Below are 22,524 nucleotides of genomic sequence, written 5' to 3' on the forward strand. Positions count from 1 at the left end.
ATTTTACAAAAATCCTGTCCTTGAGACATTTGCTGTTCCCTGTTTGAAATTCTTCAGCTGGTGACTGTGTAACTGAAAGATTATTGTCTTTTCCCATGTATCTCCCTGGGAGTTTTTCTCCAAAAGGTCAATATATCCCAGCTGTTTCTGAGGCATATCTACTGAAACTGGAGCTCTGCATCCATTGAAGGAGATGGTGGGGCAATCTTTCAGAGTCATCTCTCTTGCTCTTTTCTCATCCACACTCTTTCAAAGCAGTCTCTTCCAATTTCATTGTCTTGAACCCTGCAAAATTCTTACAGAATTTGCCTTCAAGCATTATGTCTTTTTGTCAGTGCCCACTAACAGCTGGAATGAATTGACACCCAGATTGTTGCCTCTTCATGTTCTAATTTGGAGATGTTGATATAGCAACAAAAACATGAATTTGAAACAAGCTGAAAAACTGAAGGAGGAAATTCCAGGCTAAGTGCATCCCACGGAATTCATTGCTAAGAGTGTCATTTTGTCTGGAGGTCTCCGAGAGAAAAGGCAGCTGTTTAAGCACTTCACAGCTCACATGAAATCAAGTTCAGTGTGCCTCCACAAATTGATGATCGACAGATGCTCATGAAAGGTGGAGAATTTCCCAGACAGCACATTGAAAATATTTTCACTTAACTTCCTATGTTGGCAGAAAAGCAGTCACTTGCAGGGCAGTGAGAGAACAACATTTAAAATATGCAGTAATGTTCTGGACTTAAGATGCAAAGAGTTGTCTGAATTTTAGAGGATAAATAAAAAATTGTGGGTTGCAGCTCTATCCTGCAAACTAGGTTTCTCTTTCTATGCTAAACGTACAGTAAATGGATCCTTGATAATTGCATCACAATCAAAGTTGAATCAAGTGTTGTGTTTTAAGTGTAATTTTGATCTCACTGTTCTCTCTAATATCCTGATTAGGTATGCCTAAGTTTATAATTTAGCTTTCCTCTCCATATCACAATTTGTCTGGTTGAAATTTAAAGTTAAACATGTGAGATATCTGGGAGAATAGCAGGGGGAAAAAAATCTCTTCCCTTTTTAAAACAACTTTTCCTGATAAATTATTACAACAGCTGTGCTATTTCTGTTTATTTTGTGGAGTTTTTCAATTATTGTCAAAAGAAAAGATATATTTAAGTTTGGTCTTTCAAGCATTTAAATCTTAACTTTAAAATTTGAACTTTGTCAGGCCCTGTAAACTTGATTTTAAGGTGTCAGACCTAGGCTTTTTCACTGATGATAAGGACAAAGATTTATGTTTATTTAGACATGCTTATTTGTATTTGGCTCCTGAACTCATATTTGAAGAGTAGATTATAGAGACAAGAACTGGAAGGAATGAAACTGGGTGAGGTACCAGACCGAGAAACACACAGAAGGTCTTTAATCATCTGAATGTTTCAAAATGCAGCATAATCAAGCATGACTTCCCATTATCTGGAGTAATTTATAGTAGTCCTTATTTTTATGCCATTCGTTGTTCAAATGTTGCCATGGTGGATAGAACATTTTGGGCTACCTGAAAAGCCTGCTGTGATGGCAGGTCTACAGAGAATAAGGCAAATGTGTAGAAGCATGAGCACTAGGAGAAAGGGGACATTCAGATTGGACAAAATATGTGCTTACTTTCTTCATAAATAGTGAGTGAATGCCTTATAATCATGTTTTTAATTTCTTCTTCCAGAACCTGGATGCTCTGCATGACCACCTTGCTACAATTTACCCGGGTATGCGAGCCCCTTCCTTCAGATGCACGGATGCAGAGAAGGGGAAGGGACTCATTCTGCATTACTATTCTGAAAGAGAAGGTCTGCAGGATATTGTCATTGGCATCATCAAAACAGTAGCTCAACAGATCCATGGTACAGAAATAGACATGAAGGTAATGTCTGAAGCTATATACTCATTGAAAATTTATGTCAATAGGAAAAAACCAAGAAAATTAAAGGTGAAGTGATGGCAAACAGAAATTTTCACTGTTGCTCTCTTCTGTGAAGAAGTGGCATGACTCTCAGGAAGAGCCATCATCATTTGTGTTGCTTGAAGGACACAGCTATGTGCTGAGAAGGCCAGCTCTAACTGGCAGCCAGACCTGACTGGGAACAGTACAGAGCAATATCCCCTTATTCAGAAAAGCACATGTAAAAAAATTAATACTGGCTCATTTAGGGTGCTTTTTTCCCCCTTTATTTAATGTTTGGCATATATTTCTTAGTGTCTACTGTGTTCTCTGAGAGCACAGACATTTCCTCTTTGTCCTATATTCTTAATTTGTGTGCAGACTGTGAGGCTGATGTTCATTGGTGAGGCCTGGGCAGCAAGCACTGTTTTCCTCCCAGCTAGCATGCCAAGTTCTGACCAGAAAAAAGAACATGTTTGTGGGTTTCTTGCTGTCATTGCATGGAAGTGTGACTGGATATGCGCCTAGAGCCCCAGAAGTGAAAAAAATGTTCCTCAGTGACAGAGTTAATGTAATGACATGATTGCTCTCTCGCTTGTAAAATGGGAAAGAGACTTCTTCTTTGCCCATACAGAGCAACAGAAAGATTTGATTAATCAGGTCCTGTATATGTAATAATATAAAATCAGAGTTTGGTCTAAGGCGTGGGGGGAGAAACAAAAAATGAAAGCTTTTTTCTATTAGAATTATTGAAACTAATATAAATTTTTTTTATCAAGTAGAAAAGAATCTAAGCAGATACACCAATCAATCTTTGGGTTTTTTAAATATTCCCTAGTCATACTACATTTCTAGCAGTTTCATTGTATGCTCTCTGAGAAAATCCATTCATTATTTTATCACAAAAACATGATCTTGCTCAGGTAAGAGATTTGCAAGCAATCCAATAACAAAGATATTTTTACTGCTGTATTGAAGTATTTGCCTTTTAGATTTCCTGTTCTAAGCTAGCTCAAGTTTATAGTACATGTCTAGTTGTGTATAGTGGGTGATATACTTGTGTCCTTGTTTAGATTCTATTTTGTAGAAAGCCACAGTTCAAACTTTGCAGCAGGTGTTGGTAATCAGATACAGAAGGATACAACACAATCAAAACAATCCTCTTTTTAGTTCCCTGTTTATTTGAAGTGTTGAGACAGACAAGGAGCACCATGTTGGAAAGTTGGCTGTAAAAGTGCTGAAGCTGTTGCTTGACAAGCATTTCTTTTGGTAGCAGCTTAAGCAGTCCCTGTTCTCTCAGTGCTCAGATTTGTCTTCAACAGCTTCTTCAGCTCTGCTTTCCAGCTGGTGTCAAGTTATAAAATAAACTATACTGAGGAAGTGAACTGGGTTCACTTCCTCAGTATAGTTTTTTCCTCATATTTTTTTTACCTTTATATGTTCCTTTACATGGTTTAGTGTTCTGTCTCTCAGAGGTCCACACAGAGGCAAAAGTGATCCATGGGGCAGAGGAGAAATCTGGGTTGTCCAAAGCATCTAGCAGCACAAACTTTTGATAAACTGTCCTCTCAATCTGAAGGTTACTTTGCTGAGAAAATTGTATTAATATCCTAGAACTTCTCACAAATAATATGTGTTCTAAAGAGGTTTAAATATTTATTATGTATTTACTTCTTATATTAATTTGACTGTTTTAGGCTTTTCTGGAAATTTTACAGTTGTACTGTAAGTAAATAGGTATTTAATACTATTAGTCAAACCTACTGTAAATGAATGCAAAGTCTAATTTCAACCTACACTGTTCTTCTAGACTGTCTGAGGTAGAAGCACATAGGTGCCTAAAAATAGTATTAAACTCTAAACTGAAGAAAGTTTATATTGTCTTATTTTGTCTGTTACCCCAGTTCTAAACTTCTCCCTGTTAGAATGTACCCTTAACACTGAACATTTTCACGCCTCTCCTGATTGATAAAGCCCATGTCTTGACATCTCTAGGACATTACACACTGCTGTACTCCACTGGTACTCAGAAACTTCAGTGGTAGATAGGAAGAGAATTTATTCTCTAAAAATGAAAAAAAAAAGCTGAAATTTGCAGCTTATCCACAGATGCTGAAGTCTTCCAGTGTTACTCCACAGGTCAGATATTAATCAGGAATGGTATGGAGTGAAGGTTTTAAAGTAAAGTCTGGCATTGTTATAACTAGGTAGCTTTACTGTTCAAAATATTGAGAATAGGAGAAAAAATAGACCAAATTCTTTCGTCTCCATTCTTTGCCTCATAATTTAGTGAGTTAATGCTTTGTGTTTCAGTCTGTTAGCAATGCATTGTTTGAAACAGCACAGCCCAGAAGAACAATGGAATTGCTTTTAATTCGTTCAGGTTTTGTGGACCAATCAGTGCCTCTACTGTAAAATTCTTGTTTTGAACCTAATTATCATTTTGCTTAAGGAAGAATGGGTTTTTTTTTTAATCTGATAAAAACCTCAGTGCCTAGCTCAAAGTTTCCAATGTTATTACAGGAGTCATCTTCTGACTTGCAGAAAGATTCTGACTTGTCCTTTCAAATGTCTTTATCCAAACATCTCACATGACAGTCCAACACAGGACTGACTTAGTAAGTTCTGCAGTTCTCTTTATATTAGTATAATGTTGATATCTGCAATTTGATGTTCAATACTTTGTTATCCACTTTTCTTCTCCATCTGTTTTAAAGAAATGCTTATATAAATCTGCTTGAGAGAATACATGCTTCTAATTCTGTATTTCCATGAAACTTTGCTTGAATTTGTCTAATATATTACAAGTCTCCGTATAGGTGGTAGCAGAGATTAATTGGTTTTGATAATGCTGGTTTTGTTTCATTAAGTGGTTAGATTTTTTTTTTCATGGGTTACAGAATGGCTGAGGTTGGAAAGGACTTCTGGAGGTTGTTTTGTTCAACCTCACCTGCTCGTGCCTGGCCACCTAGGGCCAGCTGTTCTGGGCCATGCTCAGACATTTTCAGCTGTCGCTGGGGATGGAGACTCTGCAAATTCTTCAGACAACAGATGCCAGTGCTCCATCTCTCTCATAGTAGAAAAGTGTTTCCTGATGTCCAGACAACATGTCCTGTGTTTCAGTTTGTGCCCATTGCCTCTTGTCCAGGCTCTGAAAAGAGCCTGGCTCCATTCTCTCTTCACCCTCCCTTCAGGTATTTGTGTGCATGGATGAGATCCTGCTGAGCCATCTGCTCTCCAGGCTGAGCAGCGCTGGCTGTCTCAGCCTTTCCTCTTCTGAGACATGCTCCAGTGCCTTGGTCATCTTAGCAGCCCTCCCTAGAGGGAGTGGACTCTGTCTCGTAGCTCTGTGTCTCTCTTGAACTGAGGAACCCACAGCTGGACACAGCACTCCAGGTGTGGCTTTCCAGTGCTGAGGAGAGGGGAAGGATCACCTTCCTCAACCTGCAGAGAAAACCAACTAATGATCGCAAGAGGAAACTAAATATTAAAGAACTATTGTCTTGTTTTGTCTCACATTGTTTCTTGGGGTGGAGAAGTAGCTGAATAAAAAAAAAGTTTTCATTTTATCATCTTTCTTCAGAGTCACACAGAACAATTTTGTGTGTATGTGTGTGTATATATATATATATATATATATATATATATATGTATCTAAAACTATACATCTTCTGAAATAAAGTAGGGCTTCCTTTTTCCAGAATGGTGTCCTTTGGGAAGTTTACTTTCTCTTTTAACACCTAGAGTGTGTGTGCACAGAAGGAAAGGGGGGATGGGGTTGGGGGGAAGTGTAATTTTGTTTCTGTTAGATTGAAAGGAAACCAATTTGTTTTGAACTTGGATTCAAAATTCCGGCTGAATAGTTCAGGAAAGCCCAAGTTGACATTAATTGATTAATTAGTTCAAATCCAATTTTCCTTATCTTCTCTGATATGGTAATCCATTTTTAGCAAATAGAGCTAAGACTAAATCATTTTTGCAGCAGGTATTGTCTCTAAAATTGTTGCTGACTTTGTGTATGCACTAAGAATGTTCATGTTCTTCCAGTCTCAGTATGAGAACTGAAAAATCATCACAGTGCTGGTGACAAACTTTGTCAGGAGATTTCTGTTAGCAGCCTACTGGCTAAGCCTTCTCTTGCTTCACTTGTCAGAGGTTGTTTGTATATAAATGAGGGTGACCTGTGAAGGTGAAGTCAGGACAGGGATTTCCTCAAGGCTACTAATGGTATGGACAACAAAGAGTGTTGTACATAATCCAGCAGAGCCCAAAAATCTGTTGGGAGAGCAGACTTCTGCAGTTCTGTTATTTGAGAGCAGACTGTCACAATCTTTTACATAGGGAAGATGTTTTACAATATAAAATGAGAAAAGAACAGGGAAAGTCCTTGACAAGATGATAATTTCAGGCTTAGTAATGGCAGTATGAAAAAACAAAGTGAAGATGTGACCAGCTGGAGAGCTGGTCTAAAAATTACTTTGGTACTTGTCATGGAAGACAAGCAATGCTGGTCCACACATTACAATGCCAACTGTGTGTGAAGATAAGTCAGTCATGGAGCATGGTCAGTCTCTAATTTTGGTATTGGGGCAGCTGTAAACTTCACTATCTCCAGGCACAGTGGTTTGGTGAAGTGAGGCAATCTGCTTTGATGCCAGCTGCCAGGGACAGATATCCCCATGGTTCTATCTTTGGGTATGCAAAACTGAAAGTTTTTCACTGTCATTTCCGCAGTTGAACTCCTTTGTCTTGGGATCATTCTGAAGCAACTACAGTGAACTTTGTTAAGCAGCATTGCACAGTCAGTTTTGAACAGAAGAGATCAAGAATTTCATGCTGTATTGGCCTTTAAAGGGCAAAACCCCCCTGTTTTTGTATTAATTTTCACAATCTCATCAAAAAAGAGCACTGTCCAAGGACATTCTGTCCTGCCATGCTGAAATACGAGTGTGTCCTGGGGATATGCTCAGATCTACAGAACTGAGTCTTGTAGACACATAGTGACAGCTTAACAGATAGCATGTGCTCATTATTTATTCTGTATCACAGCAATACTTCTTGATTTAATATCTTGTGTGAAGCTCACCAAATACATTAAACCACACTCATTTTAAAATAACTTTGCTCTCAATTGTCATTCCCTGAAATATTGGTGTGACTTTTCACTTGATTAGGCAAGGACAAACTCTGAAGCTACATCTCCTGGAAGGCACAGGCAGGTTAGCAGTAAGATGTTATATATTCTCTTTGAAACCAAGAGAATGATTTCTCCCTTCAGTTTTAACTGCAGTTACTATGGTGATTGAGCTCTTAGACATTGTGAACTGATGTCACTTCAGCTAAGACTGCAGGGGGAGGAAGAATTAGACTTGATTGCTGGCTTTGTTGCTTTGTGACTGAACTTTGATTTGTCAAGCATTTATCAGAGGCTTCTTCAACAATATTTAAATGACACTGAAATTGTGTGGCTTGCAAACTTTGCTTGCAGGATGAAACAGTAGATAAGTTCTATTCTACTTAAGCTTATCAGAGTATCTAGGGCAGGTCCTTATGCCAAACAAATACCTGGCCAGTTAGTTTGGATCTATAGGGGTAAGGGTGAAGGAACAGAATTTAACATCTTATATTAACAGTCAAAAGTGCTAATTTTGAATTTGCTGACCAGCTGAATGACGTAATGAGATCAGAAGATTAGATAGTTCATAAGTTGTGTGAGCAGAAAGGACATAATGAAATTGCATATCCATTGGGAAGTTAATTAGGGATGCATCAGTGGATTTTTGTAGCCTGGAGAGGGGTATGATTAAAGCATCTGTTAATAAGTGTCTGTGCATGAATGATCAGAATAAAATTGCATAAACCAGCCATGTCCACAGCATATCATGTTTACCAGGAATGTGCTGCTGGCTCGGTGTCTGTCTTGTAGGTCTGACACATGTCCATGTGTTTGGCCTGGTGTTCATTTGCTGTACTAGCATGTTGCACTAATACAGCAGGCATTTCTAGATGCCCTGGAGTCTGGTCAAAAATAGTGTTTCAAATGAACTTGAAGATGCTTAGGAAATTTGCAGCTTTTCACTGTTACTGGCACAGTTCTAATCTGTAAAGGTTAGGAAAATAGCACAGCATGTGTGAGGACTGACTTTGTCACTGTGTGAGCTTGTAGGATCTGCAGAGGGTCATGGCTCAAACTAGCTAGATGTCTGGAAACATGTAGCAGTTCTATTTTTATAGGTAGTTTTCTTAATCTAAGCCTGAGTTTTGTTCACTGATGCATCATTCATTTATAATAGATGAAATAAAATGGGAAGTTATTAAAAGCAACCTGTTAAATGCTGCATTGTAGCAGGAAAAAGTCTGTAAGTACAAGTTGGTAACAGAATACTAGTGTGCAGTGACTAAGATGGCTATAAGGAGATAATCTGTCTGGAAGGTGATGTGTTGTTAATATGAACATTTCCTTAAAAATTATTAGCTTATTTAAAATCACCTTTGCTGAATTAAGAAGGTTTTTATCCAAAATATGCAGGGTTTTTTTTTCCATTTGTGGCAAGAGCAACACTTTAAGATCCAAGACTGGAAATAATCTGGAAGCATAGATCAGTTCTAGAGATAAATCTTCACAATTTTAAAAAGGTTTCTGTGTGTAATCTCAGCCATCTCTGGCCACAATAATGGTACTGTTAAAATAAAACCTGTGGGAGTGTACATGAATGATAGAAAGTAAGAGCTAGGACTCTTGACTGCCTTCTGATAATCTTCAATATGACCACAGTCTCTCACAATTGCAGGGATAATGATTTAAAAGGAAGATGTGGAAAACCTTTAAATTCTGAATTCAGAGGAAAACTAGGTGTTCATCTACTATGTTCCATTCTCCTAGACAAACCCACTTAATATGTTTTCCTCAGATGGCCACCATTTATTTTTTCTGAGGCTTACCCCTTCTTAGGTCATAATTTCCCACTTATCTTTGTCATACACTGAGATGTGGGTTACCAGTACAGTTTTTGAGGCAGTTAGGTTTTCTCATCATCAACATTTGAATTTATTTGTACATGCAGCTTTGGGTACCTACATTAGCTGGTAAATTTAGTAGGCTGATCTTTCTCTAAGTTACTTACATAAGCAAAAGAAAGAGGAGAATAATGCAGCACACAGCTATAGAGCACCTAAATCAGGCTCATGCTCTAAACTGTCCTCCAGAAAAGCCTCTTTCCTTCAAATGAGCAGTCAATTTATAGATCAAAGAACACTGCCACCTTAAATTAATCATCATTTAACAATAAAATACTGTTTTGTTGTTTTACACTCCTCCATTTGTTTAGGAACAAAAAAAGGCATCAGCACTCCCTAGCCCATCAAGTACTATTTTTGGCAGTTTTGGAGATCAGATATTTAATAAACTTGACATCTTAGGGATCAGTTGCAGTGTTTGTGCAAATCTGTTCTGTTTTCAAATTGTAACTGTTTATCTCTGTGGTTAAGACTATGTGTAAAGGGCAAAATTAGGATGCTTTAGAAATTTTAAGAAATCTTTTTTTTGCTTCAATGACTTTAGGATCAGAGTCAACATGAAAGTAGAATCAGGTGGAACATGTTCCAGAAAAAAGCTGCTAAACAATACTATATAAATAGAATTGTTCTTTCCCAATCATTAAGTGTAATTAAATTTGAAAAGAGGTGAATTTGGCTTCTCAGGGTAAGTGATGTTATTCTAGTAGTTATTACCTTAAATTATATTGCCATACATGACTCTCGCTGGAAATAAACTAGTCCCTATTAATTTCATATTTTTTACTAACTTTGAGTAAAATTACTGAAGAGTGTAATGCTGTGTTAAGGACACCTTTTTGATATTCCACTGATGTGGATGATTCTAGTTTTGCTGTCATTTCCTTTAATGTGGAATACAGCCCAGAGAGGATTGCTTTTAGTTTTGTCTGTTGGCTCTGATCTTACAGTCTGCTGGAATGTATAAGGACTGTATATCCTAACGTGTTCCATCCACTTTCCTTCTTGCTGTCAGTGACACATCCACCCTCTTAGCACTATTTAGTCATCACTAAACAGTCAGCACTATTTGCTGTTGTGTTATACGCCTTGCAAACATCTTTGATCAAAATAAGGATTATGGGGTTCTGTGGGATTCAAAGCTCACACAGGTTCATTTCAGGGAAAGGGGCCACCCTATTTTCTGGCAAGAAAAAAAATCAAGTACAACCTGAGCCTTGACCCCTCATTTCAGGATTTGCATTTCACTCAGGCTTAATAAATTGTATTTGAGTGATCTTCACTATGTTGCTCTTGTAGAGAGCAACTGTGGCTAAGCAAAGGCATAATTATTCACCTGCAATTACAAAGACTGTGAAATCACAAATTCTTACTACAATATGGTATTTTTCAAGATGTCAGTATAATTCCTGAATTTATCTTTCTTCTCTAAATACACTCCTGTCTCCATAGTAGCAGTCCAGTTACTATTGAGTAGCAGTTTTCAGTTTTTCATTTTTTCTTAATTTCTTTAGGTTATTCAACAGAGAAATGAGGAGTGTGACCACATTCAATTTTTAATTGAAGAAAAAGAATCTAAAGAAGAGGACTACTATGAGGACCTTGACAGATTTGAGGAAAACGGTACCCAAGAGTCTCGCATCAGTCCCTACACTTTCTGCAAGGCATTTCCTTTCCACATCATATTTGACAGAGATCTGGTGGTCACACAATGTGGCAATGCTATATACAGAGTCCTTCCACAGGTTAGATGATTCTTATGCATGGATAGCCATAGAAAATTCATAGTGATAGATGCTTCACAGGTTAATTATAAAGATGAATAAAACAGATTTAGGATTCTCTGTCTAAACTGCATTCCAATGTAACTGTATAATATTTACTAAATTGTGCTTCTCTTGTTAGAAAAAGGACTTGAAAATAACCTAATTCTACAACAGCTTTGTTCCTTATGGTCGTGTCCATATGCAGTAAGAGAATAATTAAAAAAATTTGTTATTCAATGAAGAGATGCATAAATTCTCTTCTATTTGGTATTGTCATCTAATAAAATGGAATATAATTACTCTATGTATATTTTTATTATAAAGCATAACATTTGGGGTTTTTTTCCTCTTTTCTGTTTTTTAATATTGTAGCTGCAGCCAGGAAATTGCAGTCTGCTGTCAGTTTTCTCCTTGGTCCGGCCTCATATTGATATTAGCTTCCATGGGATCCTCTCCCATATCAATACAGTCTTTGTACTGAGGACTAAGGTAACTAGAGAATATTTTCCCTGTTTTTCTTTAAGGATGTGTGCTTTGGAGAGATAAGAAGTGCAGAAAGCTCAGAAGTCTTCAGAGAAAATTCTCTGTAGTATGCTCAGACCTATTTGAGTCTTGAGCCAAGAGAGAGTCACAGGTATGAATTTGTGAATAGCTGTTAAGCAGAGTGTTTTGTAGGAATGGTGAAGTAAACACACTTCATGTCTCATGCTTTCTCTGCAAGGTGCCAGTCTAGTTTATGGTGTTGTATCAAAGCAAATGTAGAGAGGTAATTACATTTACTTTACTTCATAAGAGTGTGGGACACAAATATGAAATGTGTTCTTGCTTGGATTCCTATGTTCATACAAAGGTCTGTGTCCTGTTCTCTAAAGAGGGCAGGAGACAAGGTGTGTGATATGAGCAGATGCAGTGTGTAGAGTAATGCCTACTACATCAAGGACCCTGTTTATTTAAAGAAAACTGTACCTGAGGGAAACCAGGATGATTTATTAGAGATGATCTCAGGCACCGATAGAACTTCACAGAACAGGCAATACTATTGTTAAAACTATTGTTAAGGAGCAATGTGGAAAACAAGGAGTTAGGAACATGAATGTAAAGAAAGATACCATGCTATGTGTCTTCAAGGTAGCAAAACATAGTATTAAAATACAGACAGTGCATGGTGTTGAAACAAGAAGTTAATCAGGGCTTAGTGTAAGCTGTAAGTCTGTTCCAAATATTCTGACTGCCTTTGTAGTGAATGCACTTACAGACTAGGCCTGGTGCATAACACACCATTGCCCTTACACAGTGGTGACTTTTCATCACCAGGAGGGGCTGTTGGATGTGGAAAAGTTGGAGTGTGAAGATGAACTGACTGGCACAGAAATCAGCTGCCTACGCCTGAAAGGGCAAATGATCTACTTGCCTGAAGCAGACAGCATTCTCTTTCTTTGTTCACCAAGGTACTTCAAACCTAGAGTTCTATGATATTGATTTTCATTTTACAATGACTAATTTTAAGAACACTTATGAGAGTAGTACTACAGAGACTAATTGGTTCAAGTATTGATTTAATTGGTTTTGATGTGTTTATACGAAAAGAGGTAGGAGCATTTAAACATTGGAACTTGACTGAGTATTAAATACTCAGTAGAAACATTGGCTTGCTCTTGCCCAGTTTGTATAAATGGTTATTCCTCATATTCCTTTTTTTTTTTAGCAAGTTTTGTTTTTTACTCAGAGAATGCTAAGGAATGTGACAGTGACTTGGTTTTCTATGTATATTCGTGTATTTTTGCAGTAGTTTTAATGTAATAGATTGGTGATAAAAAAGTGGTTGGAATGGAGGATTGAATGGAAAGATTCTTTACATAACCTCACTTTGTGAGCTGAAGTACATGCGTTTGATATGCTCATGGAACTCTTTGTGAGAATTCTGTATTTAAACACAAAAATCAAGTGCTGTGGGTTAAAATGGATGATCACAAATAAGGTTTTCCTAGAATATGTTGTACAGCTCATCACAATTTCAGAAGCTTCATCTTTCTACTGTTATTCAGCAGACTGCTGTTTATTTGAGTTTTAAATGCTCCTTTGTCAAGTTTCATTTTACCCATATTAGTGTATATTTCTCTGCTTTGCAGTGTGATGAACTTGGATGATTTAACCAGGAGGGGTTTATATCTGAGTGATATCCCACTGCATGATGCCACCCGTGATCTGGTTCTTTTGGGAGAGCAGTTCCGAGAGGAATACAAACTGACCCAGGAGCTTGAGATCCTCACCGACCGACTGCAGCACACTCTGCGTGCACTGGAGGATGAGAAGAAAAAGACAGACACGTAAGAACCAAATCCCAGTTTTGGGCTGAAACACTCAGAGCAATATATTATTTATAGCTACCTTCTTTAAAGAATAACAGAATCTTGTAAGAAATATCAGAGATAATCAGGACTGGTAATTTTGGAGTCGAGAAAGAACATTTAATAGGGTATGTCTTTATTTAGATTGTCAAATGTCACCCACAGTCTAGGCCATTATATGCCTAGATGTTTTGATGGCTCCCTCCCTGAAAAGAAAAGTTATAAAAAAGGAGCTGACGATTCATTTTTACTTGTGAATTACCTAAAATTTTGGAAACTTACATGCGGTCACTGTAGCGAAGGTGAATTTGATGAATGCCCGAGTGGTGTTATTTGACAGAGTTCAGTAAACCAACTCTTGTCTTTCTGGCACAGGATAATAGAACAGAAAAACATATCTTGAAAGCAGTTTGTGTAAGGCTGAAACTTGGGAATAGCTTAATGCTATGAATTTGATGTAGTAGTTACTTGTAGAAATGAATTTGGGTTTATCTAGATATATGTACGTAAAAATAACACATAACAGTGTGCATTGGGCCCCAAATCCTGTACTACAGATAACTGTAAAGTCAATTTCAAAAGTCATTAGTCTATGGCATTTCAGCTCAACAATGACTGGCAAATTAAAAAAAAGTTTTTGCGAAAAGTAGCATGGAGTTCATGATTGACTTTTATTTATAAAACACAGTCCCATCTCTGTATTAATTCTATTGACAGATATGTTTTTTCTGTAATGGAGTAATGGAAATTATTTTAAAAATACTTGAAAGGGATGGACAGGAGAACCAGAGAAAACAAAGACTAAGAAGTATTTTTTCTCTTTATTCCTGGTGGCTTACTTTATAAAGTCATTTTATCTTCAGGAGTTCTTGCCTTCATGGCAGCTGCTGGAACAGATAGTGTCACGTACTGTGTGATGTGCCAAAAGTATTCACTAATTATAACTCAAGTAGTGAACTTGCCAAAAATGCAACTAATGAGGGATTGTGCAGGAGGCTGTATACAAAATGATGTTCAAGATTTGTGAAAAAGTCAGAGAGGGAAAAGGAGCTTAAGATAGGAGTTAGATAGTTGAAGGAAGACACATGAGAATAGGGTGAAGGTCTGTATGTGTGATTTGTAATATGAACAAGTGTTAATACATCATATAGACTGATAAAAAGACACTCTAGACCCTAAAACCAGCATGCTCAACAGAGAGCAAGCATTTAGAAATGCATGAGTTAATCAGAGACAGAAAACTGTTTGATCTCTTCATAGTCTTTTTTGCAGTCTTTATGGTTCTGTGAGAAAAACCATGTTATATGAGCTGAGGATGTGGCAGAAAGAAGTAAAAAGAATCCTAGACACTACTAACAAATCATGTTAGAAGAATAATACATGTCTCATTTTGTTGATAATTTAGATGTATACTAATGTGTTCTAAATGGTATGATCACTTCCTGTTTTCCAAATAACATATTCTTCAGTAAGCACTTTTTCTATTGCTTGTTGATGGTGGGAGAATGTTACAAACCCTCTGGGGGGTTTAGGAATTTAATATATGAAGAGTGCTGCTGTAAACAGCTTTCTCCAGATTCCCTTTTTTCACTTTTGCCTTTCTTTCCTTGCCTGTGTAGGTTGCTGTACTCTGTTCTGCCACCCTCAGTGGCAAATGAGCTGAGGCACAAGCGCCCTGTGCCAGCCAAGCGCTACGACAATGTCACCATTCTCTTCAGTGGCATTGTGGGCTTCAATGCCTTTTGTAGCAAACATGCCTCTGGAGAGGGAGCCATGAAAATTGTCAATCTTTTAAATGATCTTTACACAAGATTTGATATTCTGACTGATTCACGAAGGAATCCATTTGTTTATAAGGTAAGCATAAGATTTTTGAAGAATCTAATCTGTTGCTTTTCTATAATTTGCTATGGTGTCATTCTTTTCCAATCTTCTTGGATTTTAGGCTTTAAAAAAAAACAACTTATGTTCTCATTCTGAACTGTTCTATCTGATATTAGATAGCTACAGAAGAGTATTTTGGTTTTCTCTAAATGTCTGAAGGAACATAAAGTGCTAAGTTCTCATCATGATTTCTGCAGTCACCCATTAGGTGGACATATAAAGGTACTTCCACATTTAGCTGATGTGAACTCATACAAGCCATTTGTGGTTCTTCTGACCTTGTGCTTTAAGTTTTTCTGTTCTATTCCCGGGTCTTCTAATTGTAAATTATAACTTACTATTCAGTTACTCAATGTGAATTTCATGCCTTCATTCACTTCAGGAGTGAGGTGTAGTTGCAAATCTGCCTGGTAGCAGGAAAGTACAGAGATAGATACATATGCATCCCATAAATAGGTATATGTGTTTGCTTGTGTGTTTATATCTATGAGGTTCATTCCTAGGTCTTGCTAGAACTGAATTTTGTGTCCTGTACCATGTGACTTAAGAGTGTGAGTCAGAACAAACATAGAGCTCAGTTTCATTCAGAAGACACCAGAAGAGAGACTCAAGTTTACACAATCACAGTCATTGTAAGTTGCTACATTGTGGGTTTATGATAAATCCCCTTCAATAACAAGCAGAGATGACAGTAATTAGGGTGATTTGAATGAAAGGGAAAGGGAACTCTTTTAGAGGAGAAGCAGTCTTGAAACACTACATCAATTCTAGTACTCTAAAAACCATAATAATGAAGTAATTGAAAAATATCTATCTTGATAGGTGGAAACAGTTGGGGACAAGTATATGACAGTGAGTGGTCTGCCAGAGCCCTGCATGCATCATGCACGATCTATCTGCCACCTGGCTTTGGATATGATGGAAATTGCAGGCCAAGTTCAAGTAGATGGTGAGCCTGTACAGGTTAGTAAATGAGGGCTTGAATGAAAACCCATTCTCTGACAGCATGGTAATGTTTTGAAATAAGATAATGCTCTAGTCACAGTCCATGCAGGGGATGGGCCTTGTTATTGTTAAATTTTGTGACTGATATATACAAATAATATGAGAAGTCACATGTAGTTCCCAGACCTTAAAATGCTTATTATGCTTTAAAAGGTAAAGGACTCATTTAAGTCCACACCATTTATGTCTGTTTTCTGATAATTTCAATATAATCAGTGAATTCCTATTGTGCATCAAGTATAGTCTGTTGGGTCTTCTTCAATTCAAGGAGCAGAAAAATAATATTCCCTCCCTGATATTTTTCATCACACCTCAGATCCTCATGTCAGAATGAGACATTATTGCATTAAAAGGAGAATTACAGTGTCATAGACAGATATAGAAATGATTACTGACACCAGTGTATATTAGTGGAATTTCACTCATTGTGGGACTTTCTGGAGATGCTGTAGCACTGATACATAACTGGGCAAGCAGCATTGACTGTCCTCATCAGAAGGCTGTGAGCAGAAAATGATTGAGTGCAATGCATATTTCTATTTACATGAATGCTGCTGTTCTATCACCTAGCTCAGAGCTGTGTACTTCAGTTGTGTACTTCAGCTTTGGGGCTTTACAGTAACTGTAATGTGCTACTAGAATGAGCTTCTCCAAACCTCTGTCCTATCTCTTGACCTTCTGAATACAAAATACCATGATTTTTCCTTTGAGAAACATCTTTTTTCTTGGCCCATGCCACCTTTTCTGCACCTTCTGAGCAGTCATTAAGCACAGGCCTGCAGAGTGTGCCTCTCTGCTCACTGCTTTATTTTCACAGTACATAATAACAGCAGGGTGGATGCTGGAAAATTACAGAGTTTGATTGTTCATGTGGAAGGCAGAGGCATGACACTGTACTGAAGTTAAAAAACAAAGAAGTGACAAAACCCACAAAATGCAAGGCTTTGAAGAAGCAGGAGTAGCATTTTGGGAAAATAAACTCTAGTAGATATGAGTAGCATGTTGCCTGTGTTTAGTCAGAGGCATCAGATTAATTATGTTACTTTTGAATATTGAGACTTAATTTTTTCTCTCTAAAGATAACCATAGGAATCCATACTGGAGAGGTAGTCACAGGTGTCATAGGTCAAAGGATGCCACGGTACTGTCTCTTTGGAAATACAGTCAATCTTACAAGCAGAACAGAAACTACTGGAGAAAAGGGAAAGATCAATGTCTCTGAATACACTTACAGGTGAGTGATGTGTTATTTTTATTGGTATTGACATCTTAAATCACTTTGTCAGCATACCATAAAGGTTTTTTGGAGTTGAAAGTGACAGTCCTCATGCAACCATCATTTAAGTCTGTGACTTCTCATGGAGCTGTATGGCAAACTGCATTATGGTACACAGTTATTGGTCTGCAAGTATAATAGTGATGTAGAGATGGAGTTGAATCTTTTGATAGTCTGCTCACGTACATGTAGCATGTTTAATATTTTGCACAGTGTGTGGCCTGCATGCAAAGTCCATTCATTTACATGTTTTCTCTTTCAATTTCAGGTGTCTTATGACACCAGAAAATTCAGATCCTCAGTTCCACCTGGAGTACAGAGGTCCAGTTTCTATGAAGGGCAAAAAAGAACCAATGCAGGTTTGGTTTTTGTCCAGAAAGAGTACAGAGACAGAGGTATGAGTAACTAGAGTGTAATTTTGTTTTTTTCCAAACATAAACATTAAAAAATTTAATCTAAACCATGGAGATACATTTACATTTGCAAAACTAAATGTTCCACAGAAAAAAATGACGACTTTTGTGCAACACTCTTTCATTAGCACATTTATTATCTTGACAGTACTTGAAAATACTTGATTATTTGTCTTTGCAGTTTATGCAGTTCCTGAAAGAGTACTTTTGATTTCAGAAAGTCCTTGAGGGAATGCCAAGTGTTTAAATATTTATATCTCCCTCTTACAGATTTCTGCACTGTGCTAGATTTTGCAATATAATGTCGGTTTCTGTTTAGCTGACATGTCTGGTTACCAGCACTTCAAAATTTGCCATTTGCTTTCTTGCAGTGAGTGAAAAAATGTGCTTTCAAATCTTTAGGCAACAGTCAAGCAACTGTTTGCAAGCAGGTTCACACCTGATGTGTGTGGTGGTCTCTTAACCCCAGATGGCCCCTGCTTGTTCAGACACTGTTGCATGGCAGAGGTCCTGCTTTAGAAATACATGGGGTGAAAACTAATTCTTGTAAATTATAAACATATCAGCCTAAGTTGTCTTCTCAAAATGAGGTGGGGTAGAGCTCTTCAAGAACTGAGGGACCTTTAAGCTTATGCCTCAGTTTCAGAATTCTGGGCATGTATTATCCAGAATTTCAGTAAAAGCCAATGAGGTCTAGACTGAAAGTGTGGTACAGACTTAGACAATGAGGCTACAGTATGCCAGCTGCTTTGCCATAGCTGAACAGGTGCATACAATCCATCCAATATGTCAACAGGAAGAAAAAAAAAAAGATAAAAGTAATTTATATAGCTTGAATTTTGCCCTGAAGCAATATAAAAGGAATGAGTTTTCTACTATGTATTTAAACTTAAAAACACCCTTGACTAAAATAATTAAAGTCATCAGTCACCTTGGCTGAAATAATTCTTGTAAGTCAGAGGAAATTAATTATGTGTCTGAATGCTCATATACTTCTGAAAGTGTAATTTAGGCTCTTAAACTGTTTAGGAGATCTAATCCAGATTTATTACCACTGGTACCCAAGTATATGAATATTGACTTTTTAATGGTAACTCCCAATATTAACCCTCTGTACTTTAGCTCTGCATTTTAATTCTGTATTTGAATATATATTATTTACAATTATATTGTGGATGCCACTTTTGAGAATACTTTTCTATTCTTATTCTACAGTAAGATAACTTCACATGGCTACCATTATTTAAAATCTGTATTTAAAATACATTTTAATGAAACACCTTTCACTTTTTTTCTGCCTTATAAATGTCCTATCATTTGTTTCAAGACACATTATAATTTTAAATGTAAATTTTAGACAGTTACTGAGTCAGATGAGTATTTTTCTTGTTTTAGCCTAACATATGTTTAGTATGAAAGGTTCAGGTAGTTTAAGACTTTGAGAGATATTGTACAACAGGTGTTTTTGTTAATCCTCACAGCAGTCCTGAGAGACACTTGCTGATACTATTATCCAGTAATGGAGCTTTACAGAGGGACACATGGGGGCAGGAATAAACCTGACTGAGAAGTATTGTGAGCCTGATTTTCAGGAGCATTTAAGACTCACAGTTCAAGCACACTGAAAAAGCCTTTCTAATTTTGTTAGTTTTTATTAATTCTGAAATTCAGATATAGATGTAATTCTTAGAGACAGAAGGACTTCTCCCAAGACAGGTATCTCTTCTAAATTGTACTAAGTTTGGGAGCACAGGAGAATAGAAATATACACTGATGTGATGAACTGATAATCATTTTGTCAGAAGTGATTTTGAGAAGTGAAAGAATATATTCCTTTAATCTTTTGATTCTTCTCTACTGCCTGCACAATTTCATCTGTCCATACACAAAAAATGCACAAAATTTTATTCCTTTAAGATTTTCTGAACTATTTCTCCTGTGAACATACTCTTTGTGTTTTTTTCTGGCACTTTATAGGCTGTGCATATATGTTTTGATCCAAAAGCAAAAATCAGATAACCAACTTTTTATGTTTGATCATTTTAAAGTAATCACTTTGCTTTATGCCAACATGTAGTCTTGGTTTCCTTTTCAGAATTTTTTGCAGAATGCTAATGTATTATTTTGTGCAGTGCTGTTTATTGTTATGTACAGGGCGACTGTACATGACAATAAATAGAGGCATGTTTAAATATATTTAGAAACTATATGGTAAACTTCCTGAAAGGTCACTGCAGAATATTGCAAGAAGTGGCATATAGAAGTAAGCATGAAAATATTTCTTAAATAATCCTGAAGACACTTCTGCTAATTATGCTTTTATTGTGAAGTTTTCTATCTCCAGTATCTTCAATCTAGGATTGATGCACATTAGTGATGTATTTTTCTTTTCATTATATTCAGTGGAGAGTTATTAGCTCAGCATTTCAAATCTATCAGCATATTTTACTCTGAAGACCAGTAATAAGAACATGGTGAGGAGAAAGGACAAAATGTTCACAGATGCCATAAGAGATGTGAAAACAAAGCTAAAAATACACTGTTTCTCTACTGGGCCAGTAGAAAATGATAGGGCTGAAGCAGCTCAGCATGCCTCAAACTTGATTCCTGGGTTGGCATCTCTAATATCAGTCCCCATGAGCAGCAGTTACTTCTGAGAAAGACCTAATTTATAAGTGTTGGTTTGGAGTGCTGCTCCTTCACCTTTTTTCTCTGATATCTCTTCCATGATACTAGTACAGCAATAAGTAGAATTGCATCAAAATACACATACAACAAAGAAACTGTGGCCAGTTAATCACTTTGCATCTGCTTGTTTGCATAAGATTAATTATTGCTGGCTTCATTGTTTTAACAGAGGTTCAGCTGAAGTTTCTTGAGAAACAGATTTGTTGTAAAAAATAAATCTTGCCAAGAGCTTCAGATGTATGACTGCAATTTTACTCCCTCTCCAGTTTTTAATATCTTTCTCTTCTGCCCTGTTCCCACATTACTGGTGGGAACAAATTGAAATATCTCAGGCAGAGCTGGTAGTTCACCAGGACATGTAGGAATTGTTTCATTCCTACATACAATACACATGGAAGAAATACATGCATTACCTGTGCTTTTTTGGTTTTTTTTTAGTTTTTACTATTTACTGATACTGTTTGCAAGTTGTAAAATGTATTTTGTCACTGCATTAACTCACCATGTTGTTGCTTCAAAAAATATTCCTTACTTCTCAAATTCTGTTTGCATGCTCTCAAGGAAACAAAGCAAGATGCTTTCTGAGCTGAGGGAGGAGGAAGAGGACACTGAATAGGGTGCAATGCTGTCTCCAAGTAGGGTGCAGGCAGTAAGGTTATGTTATGGATGTTCTTTCACATTATATCTCCCATTGCCATGTGCAATACCATTGTCCTTTGCCCTGCTCCTGAAGTCATACTTACCATTTTTCTCCAGGCTTGCTTGCTAATTTTTTGTCCTTATTGTTTGGTACTGTTATACCTCTGCTATGAGCATGTATTTCAAGCTTTCCTTTTTTTGATATGCATTTTTGCATGTCAGTCATGTGACCATTCCTACCACCAGATAATATTGAATGAATCCATGTAGTATGCACGCCACAGCTAACCACTTCAATCTGATACTTCACATCTTCATCTTCATCTCTGAAGTACTGTGGTTATGTGAATTGATGACATTTCTTGAAAGATAGGTATTTCAGTTGATAGGCAGGACCGTGAACCTAAGGAACTATATTTAAAAAAAACTTAAAGCAGCATTATGAAAATTATTGCATATATGGTATCACATTTGGTTCTGCTATTACCATGCTTCTCATTCATTTTGTGAATAACACTTGATGCTCTGTAAACTCCTGGTTAGAAAAAGGTTTCTCATGTGATATCATCCTGCATTTTCCCTTTGTGGACACTGTAAACATCTTCTGTATTGGGAGGGGGCAGCTGTTTTTCTGATACTGCCATTTGAAGCATGTGCCAATGTACTTCTACTGAAATGCTGTTCACTTGCAATGTATTTCTCATTGATTTATATAAACAAAATTAAATTGTCATATTAGTAATAGATTGCTGGACAATTTTAGATGACTCGTAGTGCATTGACGCTCATCTGATGTAGCCCCTGGAGTTGGAAGGCATGCTGCTGGGACATGGTTGATACAGTTGCCTTTTGGTTTGGTCTCTAATTTCAGAAATGATCTTATGTTATTCCTTGAGAGGACCTGGTTATATTCTAGGCATCATGACATAATTAAGGGATGTAAAGCTTGGAAAGGGTCATAGTGTGTTTCATCATATGACACAGTAAAAGTGGACAAGTTTTCAGATGCATAGACCTTCCATAACTTTAATATATAGTGCATTTTTATGTGAATAGTATCTGTTCTTATCTGACTGATCATTTCTGAATATTTGCATTATAAAATAGAATAGTGCAATTACTTTGTGTATAAAAATTGTCTATATCTAGTATATCTTATTAGCACAGAATATATATGTATAAATGTTTCATGTTAATGTGCAAAAGAAATTGCAATAAATTATTTTTTCCACGGACTTCTAGAAATCTTGTGATTTTCTTTTGGTAGAAAACTTTATTTCATTGCTTGATACAAAAAAAGTATTTTCTCCATTAAATAATTTGCAGTTCATATTTAAATAAATTGTTGAGGCATTGTTCTAATGTTTGCAAATGTCCAAATGTCTCACATATTCACATTAATGGATCACATCCTCAAATTAAAGTAGTGTTCAGGATGTTGAGGTTGATGCTTCAAAACCAGTAGATGAGGTGACAAAAATGTATAAAACCTTCCTTTGAAACCCTTGGGCAATATTTAACAATCAAACATTATTAGCTGTATGATTGAACATTATTAGCTGTATGA

At 36.8% G+C, this 22,524-nt stretch overlaps 1 protein-coding gene across 1 annotated transcript in view; it reads left to right on the top strand.

Annotated features, from left to right (window-relative positions):
• The window catches only part of GUCY1B1 (guanylate cyclase 1 soluble subunit beta 1), a 42,242-nt gene extending 20,050 nt beyond the window's left edge, over positions 1–22,192 (top strand). The window contains exons 5-14 of the mRNA XM_059469937.1: positions 1,709–1,906; positions 10,453–10,683; positions 11,077–11,193; positions 12,019–12,152; positions 12,834–13,031; positions 14,672–14,909; positions 15,759–15,899; positions 17,021–17,175; positions 17,486–17,612; positions 20,880–22,192. Coding sequence (XP_059325920.1) covers positions 1,709–1,906; positions 10,453–10,683; positions 11,077–11,193; positions 12,019–12,152; positions 12,834–13,031; positions 14,672–14,909; positions 15,759–15,899; positions 17,021–17,175; positions 17,486–17,612; positions 20,880–20,903 — 1,563 coding nt within the window. The 3' untranslated portion in view covers positions 20,904–22,192. The remainder of the gene's footprint in view (positions 1–1,708; positions 1,907–10,452; positions 10,684–11,076; positions 11,194–12,018; positions 12,153–12,833; positions 13,032–14,671; positions 14,910–15,758; positions 15,900–17,020; positions 17,176–17,485; positions 17,613–20,879) is intronic.
• Positions 22,193–22,524: the final 332 nt, after the last annotated feature.

The sequence above is a fragment of the Ammospiza nelsoni genome, chromosome 4 (assembly GCF_027579445.1).
Source record: "Ammospiza nelsoni isolate bAmmNel1 chromosome 4, bAmmNel1.pri, whole genome shotgun sequence".
Lineage (NCBI taxonomy): Eukaryota > Metazoa > Chordata > Aves > Passeriformes > Passerellidae > Ammospiza > Ammospiza nelsoni.